Source organism: Rattus norvegicus, chromosome 2 (assembly GCF_036323735.1).
Source record: "Rattus norvegicus strain BN/NHsdMcwi chromosome 2, GRCr8, whole genome shotgun sequence".
Taxonomy (NCBI): domain Eukaryota; kingdom Metazoa; phylum Chordata; class Mammalia; order Rodentia; family Muridae; genus Rattus; species Rattus norvegicus.
In genome coordinates this window covers 152,243,246-152,257,904 of record NC_086020.1, presented here as the reverse complement: position 1 = coordinate 152,257,904, position 14,659 = coordinate 152,243,246, and the positions used below count along the sequence as shown (strand labels likewise).

General features: G+C 38.5%; 1 protein-coding gene across 11 annotated transcripts in view; it reads right to left on the bottom strand.

Moving 5' to 3' along the window:
• Positions 1–14,659, bottom strand: part of Lekr1 (leucine, glutamate and lysine rich 1) — a 181,387-nt gene that overhangs the window by 118,485 nt on the left and 48,243 nt on the right. For 10 of the 11 annotated variants that reach the window (XM_017590967.3, XM_006232472.5, XM_039102618.2 and 7 more), the window contains one exon: positions 88–207. In XM_017590967.3, the coding sequence (XP_017446456.1) occupies positions 88–207 (120 nt within the window). Of the gene's footprint in view, positions 1–87; positions 208–1,976; positions 4,405–14,659 lie in introns of those variants that run through there. The other variant, XM_039102617.2, reaches the window with a different exon arrangement.

Here is a 14,659-nt window from a genome sequence, read left to right as displayed (position 1 = left end):
ATTCTACTAAATGCTTGAATTCATAAAGTAAGCATTTGCTGTATGTTCTTAATACTTATAATTTTCAGTTCTTAAAGACAATCTTACCTGAAGACTTGAGATTGTTTTTGTTTAATTTTTAACTCAAGTTGTAGATGACTTAATTCTTTCTGTACTCTCTGAAATTCATTTTGTTGCTTTTTTAACTGCATGCTTGCATGTTGAACTCTAAAAATATAAACAAACAATACCACTGCACATTTCAGTATTTCATAATAAATATCATTTTAAAATTAAAAATAATTTAGTAAAATAAGTAGATGAAGAAACTATATATACTATACTAAAAAAATTACTATAGACAAAAATATGCAAAAAACTACACCAGTTATTACTCCAGGTGAAAAGAGAAGCATTTATAGGTGGGAAGTAAATATATAAATATTATTTAAAATAGAAAAAAGTTCATTTAATTTTATTAATGATACATAATTTAAAATGTTAAATATTACAGAAATTAGTATAAGAAAAAAGAGTAGCATTTGCTTTTATCCCAATTCCCACTACCAAAGGCAATTGCTTTCATTTTTCTCCTGTTCCCACTAGTATTTATTTCTATGCTACTAAATAACATGTTTGTATTATTTCTTAATATTTTATCTTATATACAAATCAGTTAGGAAATGGTTCTGCTCCATATAACTAAGACTTCATCATACACCCACAGTTTCCCATGAAACATGCAGGGTATGGTGGCGCATACCTATACTCCCACAACTCAGCAAGCTGGGGCTAGAGGACCACAGCACGTTTGAGGCAGAGTTGCTCTTTACAGTGAGTTTTAGGCCTGCAGGGTACAAAGAAAGACCTTTCGAGAAACAAACAAATTGTGCAGGTCTAACCGTATGTAATGTTCTCAGGGCCCCATGGGCCTTCCTACTCTCTGGTCTACCGTGCAGGAGTAAAGATTACTTTATTTTCATGGTCCACAATAGTGACAAAGGCATCAACCAGTACATTCCCATTTCAGAACAGCAGCAGCAAGAGAACGATGCTTTGAAATCAATCTTCACAAAGGACCCCTGAATACTTCTCATGAATTTAAAGCACATGGTTACACTTAGCTTCAAGCAAAACTGGATGTAAGTCCTTGAACTGGTAAAATTGGCCTCCAGGTTTATTAACAGTTCTGTTATAAAAGTGGAAAGGACAAGGGACACTGTGGTGGAGCAGCAAATAAAAACATCTTCCTAGACATTGTGAGACACCCATGGCTGCCCGCAATCCTTCTAATTATCGTTCCAATACTGTTAAAATAGCACTTGTTATTAAGTTACATTCAATATTTCTGTCAACTTCACTGCTGAACACACATTATGTCAGGTTGCATTTAATATTTGCTGATGAAATTATAATGGTCTCCTTTTTCTTCTCTCTTTTCTGTGTTCCTCTCATGAATTTTCCTGACTTTTTGCCAAGAGGCAGGCTTGCTGGAGCTCCCAATCGTCTGAGAGTTCCCTCTTACAGAAGCTGCCCTCGTGTCAATCTCATGCAGTGTGTATATGTATCCACTGCTGCTCCAGTCTCTCCCTTTCTTCCGGTTTACTACCCCTGGTGGGATACATTCTCTAGTTTTCTCTATATTACGAGACTCTGAGATGCTGAGTCTCTGAGAGTATAACTCAGAAAACAAAACTAAGCATGTCCTCATACTTATTAATTTACAGATAAATAAGGAGAGAGAAGAAACCCTTTCCCCACAGAGGATTTTTAATTAATACAGAAAGAATAAAGGAAAGAAATACCCTGAAAGAGAAGAAGAGGCAATCACAATAAAAAACTATTTCAGACTAATTCTATTGACAGCTGTGTTAACGACAAGTGAAGGTTTCAGGGCAAAAAGAGCATGTATAGTTTCCAGTTATCTGCCCAAGATATTATTTATAAAAAGCAATGAGTGTAGAGGAAAAACACCAGGAAAACAGGAATGCCCTCACCAGTACATGCAGACATCACCATGTTCACCTCAAGACACCTGACGAGGGCCATCACCTATGTGGCGTTCCCTCCAAAAGTGAACTCAATACAAATGTCAGACAAACACAAACTGCAAGACAGTCTTGAAGCCACCAGAATTCTTCACAAGTGTCGAAGTCGTGAGGACAGGGGCTGAGAAACTGTGAACTCGGAGAACAGTAGACATTCTACACTCACCTTTGAACTAGGAAAATGACACGAGTAGAAAAATGATAAAGTCAAATAAAATCTGTAGGTCAGTCAATAGCATTATACCAACATTAATCTGTAATTTATAACTGTACCATAGCTATACAAAGCACAAAATTCGGAGAATCAGCATATCTGTGAACTCATGAACTATTTTTGAGACTTTGTGTAGTTTACAAATATTTCAAATGTAAATGTTACAAATATATCACTTGTGCACATGCAATAAGTAATTTTTATATGTCAAATGTTTAATATAAACTGTAGTATAAAAGAATAGGTGTCTTTTTAAATATTTTACATAATATAGTATTTTATTTAGAAAAAATAGCCTTCACAGCCAATATATTACCATATATATCTATTATTAGAAGAAGAATAAAATAAAGTGGGGTCCTATGGAATGTTATAACAAAACCAAACAAAGCAAGAATAATTAGTAAATCCGTGTGATGATAAAGTCAATCCTGATATTGTAGATAAAACAGATTTCTATGTCCTGGCCTGAAAGAGAAGAAAAGGCAACATGTAGCTCACACATCAGTAAGCATGACATGAAAACATAAGTTTGTATGTCACCTAATATACATACTTATGTATGTGTTGTGGTTTAAATGAGAACCCCCCCACACACACACACACATACCCTGGCTCACTTGGTTGCCAACTGGTGGTGTCATTTGGGGAGGTTCTAGGACCTTTAATGCATACTGAAGGAAGTATGTCATGGTCAAAGGCTTTGGGGGCTCACAGCCTTTCCCCAGGATGCGTGCTCTTGCTCTCTCAGCTGCCTGTTCCTGCTAAGTCTGCCTGTTGGATGTCTTTCCCTCCAGTATGGACTCTGTCCCTATGGAATTGTAAGGCAAAATAAACTCTTTCTTCTGTTAAGTTGCTTTGGCCACTGTATTTTAACACAACTACGACACAGTCTACTAATTAAAACTTTAGAAAAAAATGAAAACAATCTTTGTCAATGTTAAAACAGATTTATCTGAGGCACAGAACCAGAACCGAGACAAATGGACAAGAAAACTTTCGGGATTTTTCTACGATATTTAAATTATTTACAATGAAGATATAATTATGTATTGCTCAAAAATAAAATATTAGACAGTTTGATAACCTACACAGTAGGTTATACAGTATATACACACACACACATACACACACACACACACACACACACACACACACACACACACACATATATATATATATATGAAGATTGGGTTTCTAAACAGGAAAATGTGTGGAAACATTAGAAAGTAATTTGTTTACTTAAGACAATGCTATGATTTTTTTAAAATATGCTTTAAACATGCCTTGATTTATAGACTTCAAATACCAAAATTCAGTTAGAAAATAATTCTCAGCCTATGTTTTTATAAAATATTTTATTGTTTAATTGCAAATATAGGTGATAGAATACTTTGTAAAGTCTATCTTTCAGGATATTTCCTAAATGGATGTTATGTGTAAAAACGTAGCTATACTCCCTGGGAAGATTGGTGCTTTGGCTATGCTTGGTACTTACTCACTTCAAATACAACCAATATGCTTAAACACTGCATGCCTAGAAAAGCACGGGTGTTCACTGTTACTGTAGACATCATCCTGTAAAATAATTCACAGGATACAGTACAGGATGTACCGTGTAAGCACACATTTTTCTCCCAGCAGTCATAATTCTGCACAGAATCTGAACACTGCATGGTTGTGAGGACACGATGTTGTCTAGTCAGAGAGTGTTCCTGAAAATGGAGACTAACAGCATGTTCTAACAGAGAGAACCTTGTTCTGGGAGACAGGTGACTTATGCTATAAGCCTCTTGCCTGCACAGCCATGAGAACAGACACATTTATCACCACTGTCTACTTCCAAGTTTCCCCCTCATCATCATGATTAAACTAACTTGTATGAGAATCACTGGGTTACAAAAACAAATAAGGGAATGTAATTAGCCTCTCAATTATTTTATTTGAATTACCTACTAATATCACCCAAAATGAAAACAATCCCAAGGAAAGTACTTTTAAATTCGCCTTAACGTTTCTCCACTCTGTAATAGAACATGCAAGAAGCATAAGAAAACTGTAGGGGTTTACCACCTGCAATCCACACTCTATTTTTGTCAAGGTTTTGGGTCTAAGGATTAATTTATTTTACAGTCTTCCCCTCCAACTGATTTTGCAGCAATCAAAGATGACAGATGGGGGCTTGGAGCCTGAAAAAAAACAAAGTAGTGAGTTTTCAGGATCATACACTCTCAGGGTGTCACCTTCTGCATGTCAAGGGGACAATCAGGACCACCAAGAATCCTCCAAAACATCTGAATCTTCAGCTCCCGGGAGACGAGTTTCTGAGGGAACATAAGCTGCCAATTATGAAAAGTGTCCCCTGAACTGTTCTGGAGTTAATTCCTACCTGAGTCTATCTAGAACATTCAGTGACATTTCAAGAAAGAGGACTAGAGAGAGGGGAGTAAAGATAGTATAGCTAGATAGGTCACTAAGGAGTCAATGAAACCAGAAAGAAGTGTGCAGAGAAACTGTGAGCACTGTGAGAGAGCCTAGGGCAGAGACCAAACTCCTTTACACATATTAGCAGGAGCTACTGCATCAAACCAGGATGAATGCTCTGGGCCAGAAATGCCTCTAGCACAAAAGTACAGAGAACAGAAGCAACATTTTAAACACAATTATTAATGAAAGCATTTAGTTCCCTTTTGAATGTTACTTGCTTTAATGTAAAAAGTTAATGTGGAACTTACTTATATCATCCTGCAGAATTCTTACATACCAAAACATATCTTTTGCTAAAGTTACTTAAATATTAAATCACAATCATCATCCCACATGTTAATAACATACCTAACAGACCAGACAAGGTCAGACAGAGGAAGGCATCTGCATTGGATTGAATCCATATTGCTTTTTAAGTATACCTTATTCACATAAACTCTCTGGGCATTATTTTGTTTTTTAATTATTTACTTATTTTCCAACCATCTCTTTACTATGTGGTTGTTAAGCTATTAAAATAACTGATTTTTCTTTAATTAAATATAATTTTCTTTAGGTTTATCAATCTAGAAATGAGTTTTGGAATATTAACTGTAATTTAAAAATAAACATTTTGGGATTATGAGACTGAGTAATTTCACACACAAAAGTTAAAGGCAAAATAGTTTACTGTAAATGGAAGATGATTTGAGGGAAAGTGAAATCCCTGTTACATTAAAGTATTCTTAATAAAATCACATTGTTCATATAAAACACTTCTTCAAATACTGCCATTATTTTAGGGGACATTCAGGCCTCCTTTTCTGTACTCTATTCTGTAGATATATCTGGATAATGGAGTACTTTCCTGGCATGCTCAGTCCATGGGTTAGATTCCCATTACATAATGTCTGTCTGTATGTATGTACTTATGTATGTGGAATATTTGCCAGATTGCACATTTACATATATATTTCCTTATTATTCCCTAAAAAATACAACTTATGATAGTTACATTCCATTAGTTATTTAATACAATATAGTTTAAAGCTTAGAAAAAGATGTGCTTTTTCATAAGGAACTTGAGCATTATCTCAAGGCACAGTCCTGAACAAATTCCTCGAGATAGCAAGGAATGGCTGGATTCAGTGTCACACAATTTGTTTTCCAATAGCAGGATGTTTGTTGTGTCTCTACTTGTTCTCTCACATTTCTGATAAAGCAATGCTCTACTAATTCTAAAGGGTGGAAAAGCATGTACAACACTCTTTGGGAATCCCTGAGGTGTGAAGATGTTTTGAGACAGTGATACTTTGAAGCACATGCTAGTGTAGAATTTCTGCACTGCCAAGGCTTGTCCTGAACATGACCGTGATCATGATCCTCCTTGCTTTAGCCTCCCAGGTGCCAGGATGATAGGCATAAAGCAGCCATGGTGGATAAACAGCCTTGTTCATGGCACCTAGCTGTTTTTGTTTTGTTTTCAAGACAGGGTTTCTCTGTGCAGCCCTGACTGTCCTGGAACTAGCTCTGTGGACAGGCTGACATAGAACTCAGAAATTTGCCTCTCTCTGCTTCCCAAGTGCTGGGATTTAAAGGCGTGAGCTACCAGCACCTGGATATTACCGAGTGTTTTATCTACCAACTGTAATTACCTTCCCTTGGAAAACAATGAATCCTTAAGTCAAGAGCCTTTCCTTCCACACTTCCAGCTCCAAACAATCACATGAGATGACTATCATCCCCTACTCAATAGAGTAGGCTAAAGAGATTACTCACCCCAAACTAGAGTTTTGGGATTTTGCTTGTTTTGTTTTAGGCAGGGATCTTTCCTTGAGACTAGAGAAAAGAGCAGGCAGTCCCTCTCAAGTAGCAGTAAAGACATTAAAAGTAAAATTATAAACTGTGACAAAAGAGATTGTCTGACAAAAGAAAGTCAGCATGGGAAGAGAAGCAGTGATGAAAGACAGTGTGAAAATCCTAAGGATAGTTGCATCCTTTAGATTATTCTGAGCTAGCTCACAGGCCTAGCCCATATATCAACTTTTCCTTGAAATCTATGATCCACTTAAATACATGTCTATCCTAGTCCAAGCTAAGCATTTAGTTACATAAAAGCAAGAGTCCTAAATAACTCCACAGTTGATGATCTATCACATATAAACCTTACAATTAACCTATTAAAGGTTGGTATGTGTTGGGGTAACCTTCTTACCTTGTATGAAGGTATGTCTCTGTATTTTCAATTGTTGGTTGCTGTGCCAGCAGAGAGCTAAATGCTAGCTTGGTACTGTCATTTTTATGGCCCATCACCAGCCTTACATTTGTAAATACTTGTCCTTCCACACCTGCTCAGATACCTGAAGGTCAGTCAGACAGCCCTCTATGCCTACAGGCAATCTAAAAGATATGTCTTGCTATTGATTGGTTGTAATAAAGAGCTGACAACCAGTAGCTGGGCAGGAAGCGGGGGTGTGAACTTCCAATAGAGAACGATTCTGGGAGAAGAAAGTGTGGAGCAGAGACTGAAGGAAAGGCCATCCAGAGACTGCCCCACCTGGGGATCCAGCCCATATACATACAGACATCAAACCCAGACAATATTGCAGATGCCAAGAAGTACAGCTGACAGGAGCCTGATATAGCTGTCTCCTGAGAGGCTCTGCTAGAACCTGACAAATACAGAGGTGGATGCTCACAGCCAACCATTGGACTAAATACAGGGTCCCCAATAAAGGAGTTAGAGAAAGGGCTGCAGGAGCTGAAGGGGTTTGCAACTCCATAGGAAGAACAACAATATCAACCAAACAGATCCCCCAGAGCTCCCAGGGATTAAATCACAAACCAAAGAGTACACATGGAGGGACCCATGGCTCCAGCTGCCTATGTAGCAGAGGATGTCCTTGTCGAGTGGGAGGAGAAGCCCTTGGTTCTGTGAAAGTTCAATGCCCCAGTGTACAGGAATGCCAGGGTGGGAAGGTGGGAGGAAGGGAGTACCCACTCATAGAAGCAGGGGTTGGGGGGGTATAGGATAGTGGGTTTCCAGAGGGGAAACTGGGAAAGGGGATAACATTTGAAATGTAAATAAAGAAAAATCTAAGAAAAAAAAGAAAAAGAAAAAGAAAAAAGAAAGGACAGATTACAAGTTTAGAGTAGCTGGAGCCTGACCTAGCAAAAGACCTAAGCTTTAAACTACATAGAAGACTCTGAGACATTACTGCTTGTGGGTCAGAGGAGTCCTGCTATACTGTGAAGACTAGATGTTTCTGTTAGCCCTTAAGAATGAAGAGCAGAGGCTAGCAAGGTAGGTTAGGGACACTTGCTCTTCAGAGGGCCTGGGTTAGGTTCCCAGCGGCACATGGGGGTTCACGGCCATCTGTAACTTCAGTTCCAGGGGATCCTACTCCTTCTGACCTCTGAGGACATATAGTGCACATACATACATGCAGACAAAACTCTTGTGTATATATACATAAAATAAACATTAAATTTATTTTTGAAAAGAATGGAAAACACATTCTTAAATAAGCAAATGACAAGTAGGCAATTAAGAGAAAAATATTCTAGGTAAAAAATTGGGGAGAGGGTAATCACTAAACGGCAGAGAAATGGAAACTGACATAGTAACTTAATGTGATCATTTTTAAACAGTGAACATGGATAATATTAGCAAAATACAACAGAACAGTGTTTTCTCACCTCCTCAAGGAAGCAGAGGTTTTTAGTCAGAGACTTCTATAGTACATTCTGAGATTATCATCAAGAAACCTAAAATATTTGTTCAAATTCTCTGACTTGGTAATTCTACCCCTATAATTCTAGCCTACAAAAATAGATTTAAATATAAGAAGCCTTGTGCCTGGTTGGTTTTGAAGAAAGACCATCACAGTAATTCACAGTAGCAAAAATCTGATAACAATAAACTTTTGAGAAAGAAAAAAATGACTGATTTATTCAATGTAGCATTTGTCATTAAATAGTATTTACAATGGTTCTATAATAACACAGAAGATGTTTATATTATGGTGTAAGGCGGTTTAAGTTAAACTAAATTGCATACATGTCTTTAGACTATATATACATACAAACGTAATTCAGGTCATTCTCTACAGAAATGTGCAGAAGTTATCTATCACCGAGTAGTTTACAGGGATGGGTTGTAACTGAAGGCTTCCCCTAATAAGGAAGTAATCACCACCAGGAACCCTAAAAGAGAATCAAAGGCTACTAGACTCTACTAGAGCGCAGTTGCTCTGGGTAAGAGTCTTGTTCAGATGCCTTGTCCTTCCTTCATTGCTGATGGCTATGAAATGTGGAACAGTTCCTAGAAACCAATTTTTATACAATTTTATAATCCTGTTCAGGATATCATCTGTAATACATATACATACATAAATATATACATATATATGGTCATTAACTAAACCTGTTTACTATGCTCCTAATATTAAAAAACCACAAAATTATTACAGAAAAATCACTTATTTTGGCTGCCAAACCTTCTGCTTGCAAACTCCTTTCTTATTGAAATAGATGTTTAATATGAATTAGTAATGTACACCTGTAATCTCAGTACTCTGAAGGCTGAGGCAGGAGGATCACAGCAAGCTGGAGGCCAGCCTGGACTGCCCAGCTAGTTCAAGGTCAGCACAACTACAAATCAAGACCATCGCAAAAGAAAACCAAACCACATTATATGTGACTTTTGAGATTCATTAATGAGTATCTTTAAAAAAAAAAACTGATTCTAGAAAACTAACAATCCACTTAGAAAATAATATAAAGGACAATCTTTCATCTATTTCAAAACATCCCATAATATTCACATAAAGGTAAGAAAGTTGATCTTTATTAAAGGATAGATACTGATTAGGCAAATATTGACAAGATCCTGTTGAAACTTGGTTCTGTTTGCTGCTGCTGCTGCTGCTGCTGTTACTGAGTACCAAGTCTGAGTGATTTGCTGAGTAACCATTTGCAGGGCTAGGGAGGACTTAGTAAACTGTCAGCTGGACAAGCATGAGGATATGGGTGTGGGTACTCAGTATCCACATAACAGCTGAACAATGCATGCCTATAACCCAGTGCTGCGAGCTGGAAGGGAGGGGCAGACACAGGAGCATCGCTGGAACTCAGTGGCCAGCCAGCCTACCTCAGTTGGTAGAAAGAAAAGCCTCTCAGGTTATAGAGAGAAAAGTAGAAGGAGGAAGATAAAAACACCCAATATCCACCTATAGCCTCCTCGGGCACACATGCACATATACACATTATTCACAGCAATGTGCATACACATGAACATGCACTTACATGAGCATGTATATGCACTACATATGTATCCATACAAACAAAGGTTTCTGAAGACTGAGATGTTCAAGACCAAGTACTATTGAATCTAGTAAGGTCTTTCTTGCTCATGGGGAGGCTTCCGGTCTCAAGGTGCTAGAAGGAATGGCATAGTGAGGCAGAATGTTGGCTCAGGACTCTTCTTTTGATAAAATCCAAGTCCTACTGAAGTAGGAGCCCAACCTTAGGGACTGTTTCAATATTAATTACATCCCAAAGACTCACCTTTAAAACCATCTAACCATCTCTCAATAAAGAAACTCAACTGAGTTTTGGTACAGGCAATGCATATCTACAGCACAGCATTCTACCCATGTCATCAACACTAGGTCCTCCCCAAGCACATGGCATTTATTTCCATCCCAAGCATCAGTCTTAACTCAGTTCAACACGAACCCAAACATTAACTGTCCATGCAGTGATTCAAGATAGGCTCACTCCAGCTCTGGACCTGTGAAATCAGTGGGAGCATCTATGTGTAACAGTGGAGGAGGACGGGATAAACATCCCATTCCAAAGGCAGATGAAAGGAATGGAAAGGAATAGAAAGCAAAGGAATAACTGGCTGAAAGCAGGTCTGAATCAGGAGGGCAGACCACAAATCACAGAATTCCAGAATAATCCTTCACTCCATACCTCTTCTCATGACACCCTAGATGGAGCTTCAAGGTCTTGGGCACCCTGCCCTTAAAGTGTTTCTGGGATCAGACTCCTGGGCTGTGTAACACAGGCTGTCTGTGGCTGATTGCTTTTTCTAGGCTGCTGCCACACGGTGCCCGGAGCTATGACTTCTGGGATCCCACTGCACAGCACTGCCCTCAGTGCTGGTTACTTTCCCCATCGGTATGACCAAATCCCCAACAGAGATGGCTGAGGGTATGTAAAGCATGGTGGGGTTTGTGACAGCAGAAGCATGTGGAAGAGGTTCTCACATGTAGGTAGATCAGGAAACAGAGTTTTGGGCTAGAGCAGGCATCTATCACCTTCTAACAACCTACTTATGCAGGTGGTCCACAGTCCAAAAGGCACCAGAACTTCCTCCAAACAGTACCATCAGCTAGGCACCCAATGTCCTAAATGGAGGACACTCTGTGGTCAAACTCTGACACTGTAGTAGTGAATCTTTCAAAGATTCTTACTTAATACTGGCCTGGCCTCCCAAGGCAGTTGGCAAACATTTAAAAATGTTGATGGGCCCCTATAGCCTGTAGTCTGTTTCCCTATGGAATTAGCATCAGATGGATGCAAATATTGCTGTTAGTTTGGATCTGGTCCATGTGTTAAAGAATAGGGCTCCCCGGCGAGGAACTATTGGAAGGAACACTTTAATAGATGAGGTCTTATAGGCTTGGGTCTGGAAATTGCTCCCAGCAGTTCTTCATTACTCTCAAGTTCAACCTTCTACACTACCCTAGGAACCACAATTGCTATTGTAGCTTTTTCTCTAATTTCCAACTAGGGATATTCTCATCTCCACATTTGTCAGCATTCTGATGACCACATCCAAGAACCATCTAAAACTTTACAAATCTTCTCCAGTTGTCTGTCATCTTACCCCTCATCTGAGTCAACCTAAATGCTCTGTCTGTTCATGGCGTTTAGGTCATTTAGCTCTGTGCTCTTCTAAAGTCTTCCAGCCTCTACTCATGTGCTCTTGACAACAATTTCATATCTTAGCCCACTTTTGAGAATACCATTGACTGTGTGATTTATAAAGAAGAAAGATTTACTCAGCTCATGGTAAATTAGCTCTGAGGGGCTAAGAGTTCCAAGGTAAAGAAATCAGATCTGGTGAGGGCTTCCCTGCTGATGGGAACACTATGAAGTCCCTGAGGTGGCACAGGACATCACCTGAAAAGTGAGGTTACACCTGGTGTTTGTAACAGACACCTTCTCCAAATAATCCTCCAGTGGGCTCATTTCCTTCTAAGGGCAGAGTGCTCAGGACTACTTTCCAAAAGGTCACCCCTGCTAATGCCTTGGAGGAGGAATTAGTCTCAATGATTTTGTTGGTAGGTATGTTCAAACTATAGCACAAATTATGGAAAACAAATGAATGTGTGACTATACAATATTTGCTAATGAACCCAAGTAACACAATTAAGCACTGGTCTACAAATATGCTTTTCCTTGAATAGTCTCAAGATAAGAATGCATGAGTTTCTCGAACATGCAGGTAACTAACTATACAGTATTCAAAGAACTGCTAAAATGTGTGATTTCCTTGCCTTGCCTTTTTATTTGAAGCAGTAATAACTGGTTTAATAAATGGAAAAGAGACTATGTGGCAGCTTCCAGTCTGTATTTTTACCTTCTGATAAAACTGTAATGAGGTAGGTGGAAAAAGGTTAAAGTTTTAAATAAAAAATGTGCGGCATGCCATTATGAAATTATGGCTTCAAAAACAAGCAGGTTATGAACTAGGAGAACAAGGAGGCAGACAAGGGCCTCACCGTGTGCTGCTGTTGGTAAAGAAAGCAGAAAGAGGCATGTGCATACATGCCTTGGTGCTGCTGGGAAGATCGAAACACCTTCCTGGTTACAAGAGTCTGCTGTGACATCTGGTCTGCTCAAGCAGCCAAGGAAGAATGAGGAGAGAAACGGAGAAATGGCATTGTTTAGGCATAGCAGAGGAGAAGAAAAGTTGTTAGAAATACTTTTATTTTCCTCTTAAAAACATAATAAAGGAAAAATCTGAGTTAGTATATTTACTTCTAAGTCAAAGATGATTCAGGGCTGGAGTAGTGCTGCAGTGATACTTGAAATGCCACCCAACAATACTCAAAGAATAATTCAACAAAATATTTACATTGGCCAAACTCTAAGGAAAACACTCAGCTATTGATTATGAAATCGTGTAATGATGTTCAGACAGAGAGCTCCTGCAGTCAGCCAAGAAGCCATCTTACTCTGCCAGGTTTCCTGCCATCGAGATTTAACTGAACATTATCTAACTCAGACCCTGTGGCAATGTTTCATGCCTACTGCCAATGCCATTATGAAAGGCAATGACTGTTTCTAGATAAAACAATAGCATCATAATCTCAAATGAGGTGGATACTGAGGAATTTTCTGAAAAGTTGCTCGTGAATAGCCAGTTAGCAATATCAGTACCCTCACTGTCTGTGATAGATAGAACCCAGAGGTGGGCTGCTATGAAACTTAACCTGGGTCACACTACATGAAGTCTTACGAAGAGTCACAAACTGGTCCTTGTACATGTTTTACTTGATTTACAGAGTAGATTTATTTTTTAATAACCACCAAGATTTAAACATTAAGATATTTTGCAAAAAGATCCAGATTCTCTAAGATATGTGCCTATAAAAAAAATGCTAGTAAAACCCATTAATGGGCATAAGTGGGGACTGCAGAGATGGCTCAGTGGTTAAGAGCAGTAGCTGCTCTTCTAGAGGACCTGTCAATTCCCAGCACCGACATGGTCACTCACAACAACTGCCTATAACGCAAGGGAAGCTAATGCCCTCTGGTACTGTATTCATATGATGTATATAAGGCAAAACACCTATACACACAATTTAAAAAAATAGATCTTAAAAGAATGTACAATTGATATTCATTAATTACAAAAAATAAAATGTGATCGGAAGAAAATTTACTATTACAAAAAAAGTCTAGATTCTCTATCTTTAAAACTCAAGTAATTTAGATGGCTTAGAAGGTAAAGAGCCTGCCACCTGAGCGTTTAAGCCTGATAAACCGAGTTGAGTCTCTGGAAACCATGTGAAGCTGAAAAGAGAGAACCAACTCCACAGAGCTGTCCTCTGTCTTCTACACATGTACCATGACCACAATAATTACATTAAATTCAAGTCTTTAAAAATAAACTTGATAAACAATGAGTCCTCCCAACAATCTTAATGTCACGAAGCGGCTGCCTTATTCAAGGCCCACACATGATCCCATGTGATAGTTTACCACCACACCTAGCTCTAGAATTTGGCCAGATTTTACATGTTTTAGTAATTCATACAAAGACCAGTTAAAATATTTTTTCTGTGAAAGTTAAGAAAGTAAGCCTGCCTATCATTCATTTGATAATTTCTTTAAGATAAATTAATTCTATTTTATTTTGCATATTAAAATATATAGGAAGACAAAGAAAAAGTCAGAGGAGAATGGTTAAAATCATAGAAAAAAATCAATTTATCCCAACAGTTATAAAGATACAAATGGGGGTTGGGGATTTAGCTCAGTGGTAGAACGCTTGCCTAGCAAGCGCAAGGCCCTGGGTTCGGTCCCCAGCTCCAAAAAAAAGAAAAAAGAAAAAAAAATAAAGATACAAATGTTTGAATGCAAGAGAAAACTGACTGTCTTAAATGCAGTCATTTCTCATCTGGGATTAGTTGAAGTCTACCCTACTGACAGCACCTCCCATCTCACAGCTGACAAGAGGCCTTCATTGCTTCCTTCCCCTTAACACAAGAGAAGCAGACATAACAGCAGCCCCAGATGCTGCCTTAGCTGTGTGGAAAGCTCACACAAAGGCTTTACTGATGTTCTTTCGCTAAAGCCTGCTGAGGAATCTCAGCTCCAGTCGGTTTCCTTTTTGCCTCTGTAAGAGGGTTCTCCTCAGCTTTGACATTAA